Genomic DNA, 19,022 nt, shown 5'->3' on the forward strand with positions numbered 1-19,022 from the left:
TTCAACAAACCCATCCGACGACAAGAGAGCACAAAGCATCAAACATCTTACAGCGCACGCCTGAAGACACAGACAAAGACCTTTTAAAGACAGAAGCTTATTTTGAAAAGAATCCTTTGTTTGCAATGGTTTCTGCTGGGTTCCAGATCCTGGGCTCTGCTCTGGGGATCATAGGCTGGATCGGCGCCATCATCGTGTGTGCCCTTCCCATGTGGAAGGTGACTGCTTTCATCGGCAGCAACATTATCACGTCACAGATCACCTGGGAAGGGATCTGGATGAGCTGCGTGGTCCAGAGCACGGGCCAGATGCAGTGCAAAGTCTACGACTCAATGCTGGCCCTGTCCTCCGACCTCCAGGCGGCCCGGGCCCTCGTCGTCATCTCCATCATGGTGGGCATCCTGGCCATCCTGCTCTGCATAGCTGGAGGGAAGTGCACCAACTGCGTCGAGAATGAGGTTGCAAAGGTCAAGGTGGGCATTGCTTCTGGCGTCATGTTCATAGTAGCTGCGGTCCTCTGCCTCATCCCTGTCTGCTGGACGGCCAACACCATCATCCAGAACTTTTACAACCCATATGTGATCCAGGCCCAGAAATACGAGCTGGGGGCCTCGCTCTACATCGGCTGGGGCACGTCTGCTTTGATGCTGATTGGCGGAGCGATGCTCTGCAGCAACTGCCCCAGCAACGATTCAACCGGCTACACCGCGCAGTACAAGGCTGGAAAGTCTGAGTACACGGCCGCCAGATCCGAGTACTCCAGCGTTTCAGGGAAAGACCGTGTTTAAACTGATTCCGGCTTATCTTAGTGGGACAGATAGACTGGTCCTGCTGGTTTGGCAGTGCTAATACTAAAAACAGCATCTTGATCGGAACCACGCCTCAAGAACAAATTTCATTTTACATGTTCATTACTTCTATTTAATGAATATTGTGTCAACATTATTAGGTGTTTCTTTATTGGCATATTTACACAATTATGTGTGTTTTTGACTACTTTTTAACTGTGTTTGTAAAGTTTGTTTTGGTCACATTAATGTGGAATGTTTCTTATCTGCCTATTGTGATGCTTTATGCAACAGATGTTCTGTAAATAAACATGTTTTTGTTTACTTATGAGCTAGTCTGTGATGTTTTCCTCAATTTTTCACTTCTCAAAAATCACTCTTTCTGGAAATAGATATATTTCTTTAAAAAAAATCACTGTACATTGTACTCTGTGATATTAATGTATATTTTGACATATTTATTTGCTTACGGCAAAGTTTTAATCAAAACAAACTTCAGTCTGAAAATAAATGTCCTCACAGCATTCTAGACGAGTCTATTGTTTGATTTTCCTGTTGATCAGGTTTAGGTGCGGCTGGAAAATCAAGTAAGACGACAACCAACTGCCTTTGCTCAACTCTTAGCCTCTGAACAAAGGAATTTAAACTTTTATAACACATTCATAGACTTAAAAACTAAATCAAAACAAACAGCAAATGTTTCTGTTCACTAACAAAATGTTTGTGTTCATCAAACTAGTTTTATTACTTTCTACAGCATGCAAACCTATACTTAGAGATGATTTGCATATTCAAAGTTTCTGTAAGCATACAGTGTTACCAGTATGGTTTTCACACAATTATCTGATAAATGTCATAGAAAATGACATTTATCAGTCATTTGAGTTTGTAGAAAATGAAATAAAAAAACCTCAAACCCATATTAAAAAGCATTTCCGCTGTTAAATTTGAATTCAGTTTCAAATAACAATCAGATTTAAATAAGGCTCAATTGCTATTAAGGCCTAAATGACAAATTTTCATTACAGATTTGATAATGATTTTAATTTATCTAAGGAGTGACAGAAAATAAGACAGCAATTTCTCAAAAGACAGCAAACCAACATGTAAAATAAAAAAAAAAAACATTGTCTAATTGTATTCATTTATGTTTTTTAAAAACTCCCATGACAAAAATTATCTATACTGCCATTAATAATCAGTGGGAAAGTCTTCATTGGCATTACAGCAGTAAAGCTCTGCTTATAATTAATTACTTATTAAGGCAAGTGGTAAGGCACATCTTGGACAAAAAACACAATTCAATTCAACCAATTAATTAAATTTACCATAGTATAAATTTCAGAAATGTAACCTCTGATGTAACAACATGTATGCTTACATTTACTGATATGGGAGCGTGTTGCCAACCACACAGGTATGATTCTTAACCGCATTTGTTTCCCTTTTACTTAACCAGGTAAAACCCCATCGAGATCTAGATCTTGTTTCATGAGGGATCTGGGCAGAAATACGCAACAACCTGGTTACACAAAAACAACATTAAACTATTTTGTTCCTACGCATGGCTATTTTATAAAATACTGAGATAATCAGAAAAGTGCTTGAATCTCAACTACTTTCCCATTAATCGCACAATTATTGATATTTTTGCTAACACCTTTTTTCTATGTAGCATAGGTTTGCTGAGGCATGTAAAATTCAGTCTCAGATTATTCTTCGAACAAATATTAAAAATGTCTATTGGAGTCAAATTGGGAAAAATGATTGGCTACTGTGAAAATGTAATACAGCATTGTTTGGTAACATTAACTAATAAAATCAATCAAGCTTTTAGCTTTCTACCACTTTGAGAATATACTCACTGTCCTGCCAACTTGGAAATGGCAATAAAATACTGGCCTCTTAAAGATGAGGAAACTGCTAACAAGAATTTCACTAAAAGAAAATCAAAACTGTTCCTTTAACACAAACAATATTATTTTACAGTAAAATACAAAAAAGATAGTCACTTCGCTTCAATTACATCAATATAAACAGCATATGGTTGATTTTTACTTTTTAAATTTGGAAGAAAAGAGCAATATTTGTTCATCTTTGCTATTTTCTATATAGTATATTAGTAAACATATGTGTCTTATATTTAAATTTATCCGATAAGATTGGTGATAACTTTTTAAAAAAACTTTAATTGGAAATTTCACCCATAAAAAACGTAAGTTGAACAGAAATGGTTACCATGCCAACCTAGAAATGTGCAGGTGGCAGCTGTGAGGCATCTGCACCTGCACATTGCAACAATTATTACAACTTTGTCCAGAAAGCCAGGTGCAGTAAGACAAGATTCACTCACACAGGCGTCCTTCTGTCGGTCTGAGGACCTTTTTGACTTCCATTCATTTCATTTACTGCATTTATGACTAACTCAGACATTTTCCATAACCCTTCCAAACATATTCTTAATCTAAACTATAACCAAAATGTAATTTACACCACATTTCTAAACCTAACTAGTAGAGCTCAGCACATTTGAAAAAGGTGAGGTCCAGGAAACTGTCCCTCCTTTTTTGGTGAAAATTGTATCTACAAGAACACACAAACACAAGTTTGCATTTCTACCCATATTAGGACCTTGTATTGACATCCATTCATTTTAGTATTTCCCCTCACTCTATAAACAATCTGGGTTTAGTTCTGAAATGTTCCTACCTCATCGTAACGTTACTTAAGACTCTGTATTTTCTTCTATGCATGTAGTAGTTAATCACGAGGTAAAATAGAGCATCTATACATTAACAGTGTGGTGTAACTTGCTCCAGTCGGTGTGATGTGATGGTCAATATGAGAAAATTGGAGGAGGATGTGGTTTCGACACAAAGGAGGCAGATGTCTGGGGAATGTTGGTTTGGGATGTAACTCTCCTTGTTAAAACAAGATTTAATAAAACTCTAAGACTTACAGCGTAAAGTTTAATAACATTTCACCCTTTTTTTTAAAGAATCTACCTGTTTTTAGCTAAACCTGCTGCAGTTTGTATTTGCTTGAGGCCAAAGCTGACCTATATGCGTGGTGGGAGGGTGCATGGACAAACACAGCTGCAACCTGCAGCCATTGTTCGCAATCTTGAAGCCTTGCTTCAAATAACAGATGGTTGTATGTGAGAGAACAATGAACAAGAGTTTGAAGGTATCAGGTCTCAGTTTTCACCCTTGTTTTTGTCCAGTAGGACAGAAACTCCACCCTGAAGTCTGAACCACAACTAGGGCTCTTTATTGTCGAACAACCGAAACTTTCCAAGATTCAGAGTTGAGGAACTGTGTTCATAAACAGGTCTGACAGCGGAGCATGTAAAGACCCACAAAGAAGAAAATACTTTATAATATTTAAGACGTGATCATCCTCGTTTCATCATGGCTTCTCAGGGGCTTCAGATCCTTGGTATCCTCCTGTCTTTCATTGGATGGCTGGGCACCATCATCACCTGCGCTATGCCCATGTGGAGGGTCACCGCTTTCGTTGGGGCGAACATCGTCACCGCACAGGTGATCTGGGAAGGCCTGTGGATGAGCTGCGTGGTCCAGAGCACGGGGCAGATGCAGTGCAAGGTGTACGACTCCATGCTGGCGCTGTCTCAGGACCTGCAGGCCGCCAGGGCCATGGTGATCATCTCTGTGATCGTCGGCGTGTTTGGCATCCTCATGGCCATCGTTGGAGGGAAGTGCACCAACTGCATGGACGACGAGGCGTCCAAAGCCAAAGCCTGCATCGTCTCTGGAGTGATCTTCATAATAACCGCCTTGCTGATCATGACCCCGGTGTCCTGGTCAGCTCACACCGTCATCAGGGATTTCTACAACCCCTTGGTGACGGCGGCACAAAGACGGGAGCTTGGCGCTGCGCTGTACATCGGTTGGGGCTCCGCAGCCCTGCTGCTTCTGGGAGGCGGACTGCTCTGCAACAACTGCCCCCCAAAGGACAACAGACCCTACATACCTGCAAAGTTTGGCCCAGCAAGAACCGTCTCATCAAATGTGGACTATGTGTGAGTCCCCTGTCTGCAGAGATCTTTAATTACATAGCTAAAAATACATTTAACCCAGTTCCTTACTTGTAGTTGTGTATACCTTTTAATGAATTTTGAGGTTTTAAAAAGATCTTAGCAAGACTTTTAGAATGAATAAACTTTTAAAGATTTCTTATAATAAATCAGCAAATAATAGTCAACTGACCAATGTGATAGTTTCTCCAACTAGTAAGCTTTAAATAGGAATCAGTTAATTTTCCCTGATTGGTCAAAACCATTTTTTTTCCATTCATAAAACACAAGAGCAACAAAAAAGACTAATTTCCTTTTTTGAACTAAAAATGCATCAAAATCAGCTGGTACTATGTTGCTCCATTTGGGTCCAAAAACGAAACAAGTAAAGATAAAAATCCAGAAATGTCTTTGTTTTCCTTTGAGTTTAGAAACCACGACTATAAAATAATTTGATGCACATTGGATTTATTTAATGTATCTGTAGTAGATAAAAATAAAGATGTTGAAATTCTCAGAGAAAACCATGAATATTGGCCCAGAAAACTGTGATCAGTGCATTTCTAATATATACTGTTGCTGTAACTTTACTTTTTCTAGGCAATTATGATGTTTTACAAAGGTTATAAAATGAGCTACATAATACAAAGATAACTATAAGGTTTTCCTWAATCTTCCAAATGAATGTTTGTTATCCTTCATCTGCCCTGTAAATAAAACTGAAATTGTTCTGCTTGTGATGAAACGTGGAGGAATCCAGCTGGGGATTTACTGTAACTGGATGAGCTGTTTGCCATGCTGTAATAGGAAGCTGCTGTGTTGAGACAGTGATTTAGCTTTTCTGTCTCGAGTAAAATGGATGTCACCGGCAGAGACAACAGAGGGCTGCGTATGCTTGGATCCATGTTGCTGAGAAACCATTTTAGTTGTTCAAAGAATGGATATTTTCACTTCCCTGGGTGAAAGGACGTCTTTCAAGCCTTCTAAGCAGGACAGACTTTTAAAAATCATCTTCAGTGCTTTAGATTCAAACCTTTAAACACAGAAAAAGAAAAGTAAATCAATATAAACTCTCAACTTTGACTGCTAATTACTGTTTTGTTAGAAAATGCACTAGTTGTAATGATGAAACGTGTCCTTGTGTTTCTTTTGTATTTTACTTTCATTAAAAAAGCAGCTTGGCAAAAATGACATTTCCACAAAAATGTTTTTTATTTTGTTTAAGTGTCACTTTAACATCTGCTACAATGTGCAGCGTCAGCTTTACCATGAATTTAAAAGGTTACAGATTCAAACCCACAATATTTTCTGGCACAGTGTTTCTAAGCAATGTGTCAAGTGACTGGAGGAGCTTCGTCTGGCTGTTTAGAGCATAGAGACTTCCCCTCCCCCACTTGTTGCTAAGCGCAGCTGATTAACTACCTGATAAAAGACGAAGGACTAAAAAGTTTCTGTTTGCAATCAGACATTGCTTTTATTCATAAACCCAATATGAAAGTCACTACGTAAAGAGTAAAAATAAAAACTGAATCACAGATGTTGTGAAAACTAAAAAGGTTCTTTTGAAGACAGCAGAGTGTAAGCACGTAAAACCCAAATGCCTAATATTTACAATGGTCACGAATGTAGGTAACTTATTTTACCCAACAGATTTCTTGGTACACATTTGGTCTTGATTTTTTTTTTATTAACATTTTTCTGAGAAAATCTCACCAGAAATAGTTTATGAAGTGTTTTCATCAACCACTTGTGCTGCTGGAGAAATATGTACAATTCCTGACCAGCTTCAACTGGCCCACAAACCTCACTTTGAAAACCCCTCTAACAATTTAATTAACATCCAGATTTAAGAACATTTTCCCTAAATTTAACTTAGTCACAGACAAACCCCCTGATTGAAGGTAGAATAGTTGGTACTCCAAAAACATATTTCACTTGTGAATAAAAAGCACATGCCACATTTTTGACATAAAATGTAATTATTTTAATAAAATATAGCATTGAAAAATGCATCTCAGATAATACAAACAAAAACAAGTGCCTGTTAGAAAATCTTACTGATCATCACAATCAATAAGTAAGGAAATAATTACAAAATCCTAACGTTTAATGAGTTAATCTATCAATCTTTCTCAAGCAGAAAGCCAGTTTGTTTTAGTCGATGATATTAGTCAGAATCTCCTCTGAGGAAGAGTTTGTTCTGTCTTTTGGTGAGTTTGTCTCTGTTGCTCAGCAGCTCAGACAAACTCCTTCCCTGGCGTTGTGGATTGGGGCGCAGTGTACTTTACCCCATTGTAGTGCTCTCTTCCTGACGGGCACTGACAGCACAGCAGCGCCCCACCGATCAGTAAAAGTCCCGCTGCCCCCCAGCCCACATACAGGCAGGCGCCCAGCTCCCGCCTCTGAGCGTCAGGAATCAGCGGGTTGTAAAAGTCCTTGATGATGGCGTTGGCCGGCAGAGAGACGGTCACAAGGCACAGCGCTCCGCTCAGGAGGAAGAAAATCCCAGCAGAGATGCACACTCGAGCTTTGGCTGTTTCATCCTCGATGCAGGTGGTGCATTTCCCACCAACCACAGACAGCAGCAGGCCGAAGAAAGAGAAGAGGATGGAGATGACGATCATGGCCCGAGCCGCCTGGAGGTCTGGAGGCAGAGCCAGGAGGGAGTCGTAGACTTTGCACTGCATCTGGCCTGTGCTCTGCACCACGCAGCTCATCCACAGGCCTTCCCAGATGCTCTGGGCCACCACAATGTTGTTGCCAATGAAGGCAGAGACTCTCCATAGTGGCAGCGCGCAGATCAGGATGTTCCCCAACCATCCGATCACGGCCAGAGCAACCCCGAGAATCTGCAACCCTAAAGACGCCATCGCCGYTTCTGTCAGGTTTCTGCGTCTTTCCTCTGCGCCTGGCCACCAACTGAAAGTTYGTCTGCTGCCAAGAAGTTTTATGCAAGTCAGTCGGGGTGGGCTGGCTGCACCAGTGTTCACATATAAACATCTATCATGCTTTGAGCCAAGAGGCATTCCCCTCATATAAAGAGGCCCTTCAGTACCCCCAGAAAACAGATCGCAGAACAAAAAGAAGTCACAGCCTGTGTGTGAAGGACAAACATAAAAGGACCATTAAAAAAAATTGATTTTTACCTATAAGCTTTTTTAAAAAGTACAGCAGCAAATTCTTAAAGAAAATGTCTAAAATGGAGGTTATGTTTCCTGTTGGTTAAATGCCAGCTTTAACATTTTTTAAGTTTTTATTGATAAAATCTTAACATGTTTACAATTATGTTCTAACTAAATTAATGGACTCCATTTAGCTCCTCGGAGAATTTTAATATTTAAGAAAACCAATAGAAAAATACTTTTAATATGAATGTTATGGCCTCAGTAAAATGCTGTACTTTGTATATTGATGTAAAGTTTAGTGGAAGGAAAACAAAAGTCTGGTTGAAAAGAGATGCCTCCATTCTTGAGAGGTTTGTAAAGATTTTAGGGGAACGTTCTGTCCTCACAACACATAATTATGAGCAGCTGGACAGCCAGGAAAACGAATAAAAGTCTCCACATAAACGCACTTTTCTTATCTGAAGAGCTATGAGTTGATTTTTGTAAAARGACAAAAGTTTTCCAAAGTAGAGAGTATAAAGTACATGCACAGTGTTCATCATGAGCTGTTTTTGTCCTAATTACCCAAATTCTTGATGGTTCCAGGAGAAATATATGTCAAAGATGGTTTGCTGCAAAGAGCACTCACTCAGTCATGTTTCTGCAAATACAACAAAGATTGTTTGTAATACATATGTCACTCTGATCAAATTTCAAACCAAAAGGTTTTAAATTTAGTCCTACAATTTGCTAACTGTGAACTTGACACAGTTAACTTGCAGCTTTTTGATGCAAATTATTTCCACTGTAAACTGACAGTATTTGAGCTTCAAGTGTCACCAAACACAGATGAATCAGTACAGAACCAAAACATTATTAATCCATAATCATCCATTCAGATCTATTAAATCTGATCTTTTAAACTGAATTACTGAAATAATCTTTTGATGATATTCTACATTATTAATTCCACATAAACCCATTATATTCCATTTGTTTGCTTATTTTTATTTAGTTTATATGAAAACTACATGACTTCAATTCAAAGTTAGCCTGTATTTTATGAATAAGAATAATTCTCCCCACTTTAAATGGACTAAAACTAAAAAAATAGTATAAATGCCTACTTTTGATTGTGAAGTCAGCTGCTCYTTATCTATTTGACATATACACAKTTTAATAGAACTAAATACATAAAAATAAGCACTTTTCCATTTCCATTCMATGTGTATCTTGGACRGAAATATTTTTAAACAGATTAAAAATCATTAAATGCAGCAATAAATCCTGATCTCACTTTAATCCYCTTTTATCTGCAGATGAAAGCAGATCCAAGTCAGTAGAGTAAAAAAGCAAGCAGCCTCTATTGAGCTCAGGTGGAACCACTCAGCTTGATTGATTCCCAGGTGTTGTCAGTCTGATCAGCTCTTGGCAGCCAGTCAGATTCACCTCTCCTGCTTCCTCTTGGATACTTAAAGCTGCAGGTGAGGATTGGTTGTATTATCCAYTGCTGCTGAAGAGACTTTCAACCTTTGGTGCAACTGAAGCAAAGATGGCRTCTGCAGGCTTCCAGATTTTTGGCATCTTCCTTACAAGCATCGGCTTTGCTGGTGACATCATCATTTGTGCCCTGCCGATGTGGAAGGTGTCTGCCTTYGTTGGGACCAGCATCATGACGGCGCAGACCTTCTGGGAGGGCCTGTGGATGAACTGTGTGATGCAGAGCACCGGGCAGCTGCAGTGCAAGTTCTACGCCTCCATGCTGGCTCTGCCTGAAGAACTCCAAGTCGCCCGTGCTCTGGTTGTGATCTCGATCATYGTCGCGTTCCTGGGACTCCTGCTAGCCGTCACAGGGGGAAAATGCACCAACTGCATTGAAGATGACCTTGCTAAGAGCCRGGTGGCCATCGCTGCAGGTGTGTTCTTCATTGTTGCTGGTATCCTGTGTCTGATCCCAGTGTCCTGGTCTGCMAGCGAGATAATCAAGACCTTTTACAACCCCGACCTGCCTGATGCCAGGAAGAGTGAGCTTGGTGCGGCGCTGTTCATCGGCTGGGGATCAGCGAGCCTCATGATCATCGGCGGKGCTTTCCTCTGCTGTCGGTGCCAGCAGCAGAAAGATGGCCGCTACTCTGTTAAATATTCGGCCCCACGCTTGGCTGCCAGCACAGCAGCCTACGTTTAAACTGCTCGGACTGTTTCCTGAAAGTCTGGACTTGAACCTGSACTGAACTCCAAGCCAGGGTTTTAATCTTAAACTTGCTGATTTTTAATAAAACTTCTTTTTTTTTTTTATCAAGTCTTTGTCTAGATCTTGTTGGGTGGGGTGTTGCTATCTCTGAAAGTGGAAGCTTGCAACGGGTCTACAATGGGAGCAAGAGTGTTAAAACTGACTAATCACACAARCTCAAACATAMATAGCTGGCCAACTGCTGAGTTTAACCTTGATGCATACTGCTAGCGTTGCTTGAACACTCACTAGCACCAAGCTAATGAGCATTACTTGAAGCTTGGCTGCTTATGTCACCCTGTGCAGCTCCTGTTTGGTGAATCCACTATAACGGAAACCAAAATATTAGAAATTTGGTTAAATCCAAACTGGATGCTGTACCAGATAATTTGAGAAACAAAAGTGGGTACATTGTGACTAAAATATTCAGAACTGTAATTCAAAGCTCTAATATTTGAACATTCAGCCAGGAAAGTTTCGTCCTGCAGGGTTCCTCTGCATTTCCTCAGAACCCTTTAACACTGTCTGGTTTTCTGCAATGGAAATGTTTGGGAGATAATTTATACCCAGTTTCTTCAATGGAAATATTACAAAACCAAGTTTGTCTCCAGGAAATTTTATTTTCCACACRGCTGTATGCTGGTGACTCAAAGCGCTATTGGTGTTTCCTAATGAGGCTAATTGCTGTGCTTTGCTTCATTAGCTGAGGATTATTTAAAATGTTTTGACGGTTACAAAACCACTCAATTCAACTGGTTATTTAGCAGCCCAGACTTGCTAAATTGTAATCCAAAACACAGCTTGATATAACACTTGGCACATGTTTCTACCACAGACAGAAAATGTCCCAATCTTTGTATTTTGCTTTTTGACCAACTGGTTAAATCTATCCAACATTTGTCAAAACTTCTAAGTAGGTAAAGCTCAGTTCAGCAGTTTTTGTTTGAGGAAACAAATCAAAGGCAGAATGTGCTTCATGAACAGAGACGTCTATTCTCTCTCTCTGGGCAGCAAGGGGGATAAAAAAATCATTCTGTTGGAGCATTTTATGAGTCATTTTCATTTGTTGAGCAGAACTTTCTTTTTGTGTGCCATCAGAAAACTGTGTTGTGATTGGCTGGAAGTTTGAAGTGGTTAYGATTAAAGTATGCTGCAGTGGGAAGGTCTTTCCTGGAACTCTGCKCTTGAATTTCTTGTAAAATATAAACTGYTCTGACCTGAAAGAGCTTGTTCTGCCTATTGCCAACCTCARTTTTTTCACTCAAAAGATAAAATTGTGGGTACACAATCCTAAGACACCCAAAGTTTTGACTGGCAGAGAATTTTGCTCAGCTCAATCAGGAGAAAACATGAAGTGGSACAGACAATCAGAGAGAGAAAGTTTAAATCCAAACCCTGGGAATAAACTCTTCAAATCAAGTAAAGAGTTCCCTTCATTCCTCTTCTTTCCCATTCGCTGATCACTAACTAAATCCTGTGATAAAAGGTCTTAATTTCCAGCTTAATGATCTAAACATTGTAGGAGTTGTTTGGGAATAGTTCATTCCTGTYGCAAAAAAAACATATTCWCACAGGATSAGCATTAGCTGTAATAAATAAATGACTCCCCAATTTCTGGTTTTTATGTGTTATTTGCACAGAACAACCAAAGCCTGAGATTTTGTTGAAATTTACAGACATCTTCCTGGTCTGATGCTTTGCATCGATTTGAGGAATGATGTGAGTTGACGTTAATATTATCACAGGATCTCACAGTTCAGCAAAATACAGTAGGAGGACTTTTTAACTTTCCATATGCTGCCCCTTTAAAGCCTTTAAYCTTTTCTAAAAAAATGTATGCTCATTAATTAAACCAAAAAGTAGAATTATAATTAAATCAACAAAACAGTCAGATTTTTGTAGAAAGTGGATTTATGAATCAYTGTAGATGAAAACATTAAAAGGTTTTGTGCAATCGCGTTATCAGACAGTTTCTAACTTTTCTGTATTTATCGTTTTATTTAAYATAATTTACGTTTGAGTAAATGTAGATTGATATCTGTGGTTTTAGTTTCTCCCAAGCGAAGATAAATGCAGAAATGTTAATGATTGGAAATCTATATTTTGTTTCTGATTGTTTTAAACAGGATATTTATCTGTAGAAAGTAATTCCATACAAGATGAAAAAGTTTACATCAACACCAGCCACCTGCACTTACGCTCAAGATTTACTAGTAAGGTTGGTGGCGGCCACACAAAGTCCTTCAGAGGGCCGTAAATGGCCCGTGGGCCGCACTTTGGACACCAAATTTTCGCTCCCAAGTTGCAGACTGCCAGAACTTTCAGCCCAACCTTTAATCAGAACCATTTAAGAAGAGCAACTTGTAAAAAACAAAAAAAAACAAAAAAAAACACCTTAAATTTTTATACTCTCTCTATATATATACATTACATTTTATTTTCCTTTTTGATGAATGATGGTTAATGTGATGGTTGTGTCTCAGAGCATTTAGTTTGTAAATGCAACCTTTTTTGTTTGTGATCTCTAAGCAGGTTTTTCACTTGTACTATTTTTGTAAAGAGCTTTCTTCCCAGAACTATTCAGGTCGAGCAGGAATCAAGACAAGCAGGAAACCTGTTCTTGTTACCCTRAACAACCAGTCCCCTCCCAGCTGCTGCTTTCATACGCTGCAAAAAACAGACTGAAACGCACAACCGACSGCGTTCAWAACCATGTTAAAACCTGCTGCAAAAACGGTTTTTATGTCAACACGAGGTTGAGTTTTTCCTCTTTTCTTGTTTACTTCGTGGAAAAACATTCGCCTCGACACAATGGGGACCCAGCTGGTTGGTTTTTGCTTGGCAATCATCGGCTTCATGGGAACGATTCTCATCTGCGCTCTGCCCATGTGGAAGGTGACGGCATTCGTTGGAGTCAACATCGTCACCGCGCAGGTGTTTTGGGAAGGTCTGTGGATGAACTGCGTGATCCAGAGCACAGGCCACCTGCAGTGCAAGGCCTATGACTCCATCCTCGCCTTGCCTCAGAACCTGCAGGGCTCTCGGGCCCTCGTCTGCGTCTCCCTWGGCGTCAGCGTTGTGGCCATCGGGCTCAGCATCGTTGGGGTTCGGTGCACCAACTTCTGCCGCTACGACAGGTTGATGAAATCCAACATTGGCATTGGCGGAGGAGTGGCGTTTATCATCGCAGGCGCGCTGTGCATCATTCCCGTCAGCTGGTCGGCTCACATCATCATCACGGAATTTAACAGCCCACTGGCGACGGAGGGGAGGAGAGGGGAGCTGGGAGCCTCCATCTACGTCGGCTGGGCGTCTGGAGCGCTGCTCGTCATCGGAGGAGGGATCCTGACCGGAAGCTACAGATGCTGAAGAAGAAGAAGAAGAATGACCTGCACTGCGCCATCCATCGTGAACATGCTGAAGGTTTACGTGTAAAATAGCGTCTCTAACAGAAGTCACATTTTATTTTAAATCATAGTTGCACTAAAATGATAATGGTTTAAAAATGAAGTTTCAAGAAACTGCACAAATTCAGGACATGAAGGGAAAACGTCCATGTAATGAAATATTATAAGCTCTCCACATATCATATTTTATTTTAAAGAATTTGATAATTGTAGTTTTCTGAATGCTGAAATTATTCATACTATTTGTTCTTTCTATACATTTACTGGAGTTGCATTGGTTTAAGWAGCTGTCTCCTTTTAACTGTGAACTCTTAATGTGACAATTTATAATTTTTGGAATTACAAAAACTTTACATGCTTTACAAATGAATATAGCATTATGTTTTTTGCTAAATAGCATTATGTAGCATAAAACATAGCAGTATTGTTTTGTATGTTATGAATAAATTTTTGGTACTTGTCTATTTTCAACACAAGTCCTGCATTTTGTTCTTGCTTTTAAGTACACAGACAATCMTTTTTCTACTAATTTTGACAATATAAAATAATACACAGTTTAATATTAGACACAAGTTGCGTCGATCCTGGCAGATCTCAGATTTTTGTGATGTTTTAAGCAGATTCTGATTTCTGAATCTTTGGCGTAACAAAAAYGCCAAAGAAAAACACCGGAACATGAACACACCTCAGATCAATTCAGAGAGACAGCATGATTTGGTGCCATTCTTGAACTGTGGTGAAGGGCCTCATAAAATCATTACGAGGGCCTCAGAAAGACCCCGGGCCACACTTTGGACACCCATGATCAAGAATGTCCATCCTGTGGAGGATGGTCAAGAAATGTTATCCTCCCTAATATTAATTACACAATATTAATTAAACTAAGTTTACACAGGGATCTTAAGCTGTCAGAAACCAYGTCAGAAACGCTAACTGGAACAGATTGTAATCATGTTAATCAGCAGCAGTGATGTCACCAACTACTGGATGACATCATCAATAGTTGGTGACTTGCTGTGTTGAAGACTTGGGTGTGACATTTAGCTGCCATTTTGTTCTGCTGAAATGATCCCTCAGATGTTCCTGTTGACCATTTTTGGAGAAAAGGGTGGAGCTGGTGAGCAGGAAGTGAAACGCCATTAAACACACGTGAAACAATGATTTCATGTGTTTTGAAACTGGTTGTGTTGTGATGACAAAATGTAACATTTTGTTGAATTTTGGTTGAAATTCTTTATTATTCTTATGTCTGTATTGGTTTTTTCCAAATTAAAGCCCTGTTTCTGACATTTCTCGTGATTTAAATACATTTTTCATTATTAGACAAAGATAAATTGGGTAAAAAGCAATTCCTAAAAAATGATTTATTTTATTAAGTGAAAAAGCTATCAAACTAACCCTGCCCCTGTGTGAAAAGTAATTCCCCCCCTTTTTTATTTTTAAGCCTCATTTTTCAGTTTCTAATTTTTGCCAGACATGTCAAGAAAAAAATCATTTAAATGGAACCTGCTTGGCAACATGAAATAGGGTAGAACATGTCAAAGAGGAACACATTGTGTCCCCATTCAAAGGAAATTAAAGAATAGATTACAAAGATGTCGCAGAGAGAAAAGGGCAGCAATACAAACTATTATCAACAGAGAAAACCAAGAACCAAGAACAATGGGGAATCTTCCCAGGAGAGGATCAACTGTCAAAATTACTTCAAGAGGGCCGAAATAACTCATTCAGGAGATCACAAAAGGTCCAGAACGCCATCTAAAGCCTTTCTGATTCAACAAGAAATTGGCATCCGTTAGAGGGATCAAAATAAAAATAAAAAACAGCAGACCAGGAAGAACGCAAGTGAAACTATGTGGACCGAAGTGAATCTATTTTAGAACGTATATGTCAAATTATTTTTGGTGGAAATCTCACACAGCAGTTCAGAAAAAGAGCTGAAGGGGAATATCCACTAATCAGCTGGTGACATTTACATGCATTTACACAGCAAATCTTGGTCTGAAAGGCACCAAAATGATCTTGGAGTGGTCTAGTCAAAGTCCACGTCCAAATCTGAAGGCAAAACTGTTTCATGGCCCAATGAGAACAAGCCCCTCATGCTAAAAAGCTTCCAATATGGGTCTTTAATTTAGCCTTAAAACATCCACAGAGCTCTCTGGCCTGAAGTCCTGAGGAAGGCTGCTCCGGTTTAGGGAGTTTTAAAAAGTGCCGTGAGATCTGAGATACAATAAAAAGTGGAAAATGTCAGAGGTGGAAGAGACGCCAGTCCGTTTAAAGCCTTGAAGATGAGAAACAAGATCTTAAAGTTTGATTGAGCCTGACAAGGCAGCAAATGAAGGGACCACAGCATGTTGTGCATATTTCCCAGTTTTAGTCAGAACACAAGCAGCTGCATTCAGGACCATCTCTACACCTTTTTTTGGTAACCAGGGAAACAGACATTGCCATCATCAACGTGTGAGGAGACTAAGAATCTCTGCATTTCCAAAGGATACATTTTGTCTGAGTTTTGCAATATTCTGAAGATATTCTAGGATATTTTAATATCCTAGAATAGATAGAATAGAGGTGACTAAGATGAGGTGACCCCAATCTTAGTCACCTCCTTCAAATGAGGCTTGAAATTGAGCACGGGGTCAAACCACAGCGCCACTAACCAAAGCTGTGTGGTTGTGTGTTCTGTATGTAACCTGAATRTAGAGACAGAGATAATAGATCCTGCCGGAAGTTGTGACGTRCAACCTTMAATACCTGCATGGCATCACACAGAGTATCGATTAGATATGCAATTAATTATGAAACATTATGTCAGAGAGAAGATTTGTAACTGTTTTTGTATTATGTATCTGTATACAGCTCTCCTTTCTCTTGAGGCATTAAACATGCTGATTTCTTTAATGAAAAGGCAGTCAGCAACATTTCAGCTGACCTAATAAGGAGCTGATACTGAAACTCAGATTGCTGTAGTTTCTGCATTGACCTGACCCCATTTAGTTTAGTTTAGTTTAGTTTAGTTTTAATTGTGTAGTAATTGTATTTTTTCAGTTTGGTGAAGATTTCAGAATTTAATTTAATCAGCAGAACAAACAGAAACATCTAGTTTACCTTTCTTTTTGTTTTTGTTCTGTGAATTTCTTTCATTGTACCTCCGAAACTCTAAGCACATTGATGTTATTGTAAAGAGATCTGGTTTGGTCAGAATCCTCAGAAACCAGTTTCAGCTTAGAGTCAACTCTAACTCCTCCTCTGACCTCTTGTCTCTCGTTAAAACGAGCAACTTAAACCACTACCCACATATCTTGCRACAAAGCACTTCGACTCTCTTCTCCGTTTCTAAAGACAGACAGCAACAGAGCTTCAACATGGTGTCCGGCGGAAAGCAGATCCTSGGGATGGTGTTGGCCTTTATCGGCTTACTGGGGGCCATCATCATCTGCGGTCTCCCAACCTGGAAAGTCACAGCCTTCATCGGTTCCAACATCGTCACCTCTCAGATCATCTGGGAGGGTTTGTGGATGAACTGCGTGATTCAGAGCACAGGCCAGATGCAGTGCAAGGTCTATGATTCTCTTCTGGWGTTGCCTCAAGACCTGCAGGCCGCCAGAGCGCTCATCATCATCGCCATCCTCRTTGCAGTCCTCGGAGTCCTGCTGGGCGTGGTGGGAGGCAAGTGCACCAACTTCATACCAGACGCAGATCAAAAGAGCAGAGTGGCTGTTGCTGCGGGTATCGTCTTCATCATCGCTGGCGTCTTGGTCCTCGTCCCCGTCTGCTGGACCGCCAACACAATCATTCGGGATTTCTACAACCCAACCCTGATTGATGCTCAGAAGAGAGAGTTGGGGGCCTCCCTCTACATTGGGTGGGGCACGGCGGCGCTGCTCTTCATCGGCGGTGGGCTCCTCTGCGCCACATGTCCCCCCAGGGACGAGAACGACTACAACTATCGGTACTCCAAGGCTCGCTCTGTGGACACCAACAAGCAGCAATACGTCTAGAGCCAGAACTGAGTCGGGTAAAGATGAGCCAAGATAAGATTTGATAAAAGTCTTATGTTTAACTGTTGAAGATGAGCCAAGAAACTGAACGAAACTGTGGCAGAAAGAATGAATGAAATATTGTTTGCTGTCTTCATRGGAAACATTTATATTGTGAAAAGTGAATTAACTGTATTTATAAACACATATAGATATGTAGAGATGCTTTCAGACCAAAAAACAGCTTCATTTTGGTTGTTGTTTTTTCGTTCCTGCATCCTCATCTGTTTTTTTGTTTATTTGGACAATGTGTAAGATCTCTACTTATGCAAAATCTGATCTGGATATTTAATAATCATATGTAAATGTTGACAATTATGTGACTCTTTGCTGTTGTTTTTCTTGTTTTTCATTTATAATCAATAATTAAAACTATAGTCAGTGGTGATGACTGCCTTTCTTCCTTTCTAAATGTCACTGATGCTGTCAGTAACGCAGAAAGTGGTGGAAAAAAATGCAGCTCGTAATGAAAAGGATGGAATCTGAGCAAACAGGTTGTGGGACAATGTTCGCTTTCTGCTGAAGAAACTCGGMCAAACAAAAACAAGACTGAATGACAAAGCTGTTTCCGTGGTGAGCTCATCACTTATAGGCCTGTGGATAACTGTAAAACAAAAATTTTATATTTTTAAAATAAAATAATTAACATAAAATAAATAATTTGGTATGTTTTTGTGTAACATGTAGTTTTGATTTAGTTTTTTTTGGCTTATTAACCCATTTTTTGATTTACTTCTCAAAGTATGAATGGAAATAGTAGTAAGTCTGAAAGGATTATGAATAATTTGGGGCTTAAACATAAAACATAAAAGAAAAAAATGCATGAAACAAGCAGAAGAAGATATCTATTTGTCAATGTGAATGTTTTATAATTGATGTCGGATGTTTAAGCCCAATTTTATGCCAAAACAATGGATTTTATTGATCTTAGTTGAAAATACAGTAAACTTTTGACATTGCATTTCCTACTATCTACTCCCCACAGTGGTATTTTCACACATTATAATTAAACAACAAAGRAAGAGCGCTGCGTTAAAACGAGAAAGTGAAGGCCACACAGAACTGATAAGTGCTGTGGGAAGAGTGGGCTCAAAYGCTGGACACGGGCCAGCGAAGGTCAAACAAAGTGTGTTATTTAGGAAGAACAAAAGGAGCTACACAAGCATGAATGATAGATACTTTAGCAAACTGGAGCTAACACAAGCAGCGAACTGAAGGAACCAAAGAAACCAGCAGCAGCAAAGCAGCTATGCAGGAATGACTYGACCAAGGTGACAAAGMAAATCAGAAAGCTTCAGCGCGTTACACYYCCTCATTGTGGGACAACAAAGGAGATTCTGCTCTATTATATTCTATGAAGACATGTAAAAACATGTTAAATGGAAAATGTGCTCCCTCTAATTAAAGCACATTTTCT

General features: G+C 39.6%; 6 protein-coding genes across 6 annotated transcripts; 5 read left to right on the plus strand and 1 right to left on the minus strand.

Moving 5' to 3' along the window:
- Positions 1–1,116, plus strand: LOC103475622 (claudin-like protein ZF-A89). The gene has a single exon (XM_008427405.2). The coding sequence runs from the start codon at positions 126–128 to the stop codon at positions 786–788; it is 663 nt and encodes a 220-aa protein (XP_008425627.1). The 5' UTR covers positions 1–125; the 3' UTR covers positions 789–1,116.
- A 2,963-nt stretch (positions 1,117–4,079) lies between these two features.
- LOC103475620 (claudin-4-like) lies at positions 4,080–6,029 on the plus strand. Its single transcript, XM_008427403.2, has one exon. The coding sequence runs from the start codon at positions 4,199–4,201 to the stop codon at positions 4,832–4,834; it is 636 nt and encodes a 211-aa protein (XP_008425625.1). The 5' UTR covers positions 4,080–4,198; the 3' UTR covers positions 4,835–6,029.
- Positions 6,030–6,469: 440 nt separating this feature from the next.
- On the minus strand, positions 6,470–7,826 carry LOC103475621 (claudin-like protein ZF-A89). The gene has a single exon (XM_017308734.1). The coding sequence runs from the start codon at positions 7,692–7,694 to the stop codon at positions 7,062–7,064; it is 633 nt and encodes a 210-aa protein (XP_017164223.1). The 5' UTR covers positions 7,695–7,826; the 3' UTR covers positions 6,470–7,061.
- A 1,593-nt stretch (positions 7,827–9,419) lies between these two features.
- Positions 9,420–10,221, plus strand: LOC103475619 (claudin-like protein ZF-A89). The gene has a single exon (XM_008427402.2). The coding sequence runs from the start codon at positions 9,481–9,483 to the stop codon at positions 10,111–10,113; it is 633 nt and encodes a 210-aa protein (XP_008425624.1). The 5' UTR covers positions 9,420–9,480; the 3' UTR covers positions 10,114–10,221.
- Positions 10,222–12,725: 2,504 nt separating this feature from the next.
- On the plus strand, positions 12,726–14,854 carry LOC103475618 (claudin-4-like). The gene has a single exon (XM_017308735.1). The coding sequence runs from the start codon at positions 12,970–12,972 to the stop codon at positions 13,525–13,527; it is 558 nt and encodes a 185-aa protein (XP_017164224.1). The 5' UTR covers positions 12,726–12,969; the 3' UTR covers positions 13,528–14,854.
- A 1,997-nt stretch (positions 14,855–16,851) lies between these two features.
- LOC103475617 (claudin-4-like) lies at positions 16,852–17,993 on the plus strand. The gene has a single exon (XM_008427401.2). It carries the CDS (start codon positions 16,931–16,933, stop codon positions 17,564–17,566), a length of 636 nt encoding a protein of 211 aa, XP_008425623.1. The 5' UTR covers positions 16,852–16,930; the 3' UTR covers positions 17,567–17,993.
- The last annotated feature ends 1,029 nt before the right edge of the window (positions 17,994–19,022 follow it).

The sequence above is a fragment of the Poecilia reticulata genome, linkage group LG14 (assembly GCF_000633615.1).
Source record: "Poecilia reticulata strain Guanapo linkage group LG14, Guppy_female_1.0+MT, whole genome shotgun sequence".
Taxonomy (NCBI): Eukaryota; Metazoa; Chordata; class Actinopteri; order Cyprinodontiformes; family Poeciliidae; genus Poecilia; species Poecilia reticulata.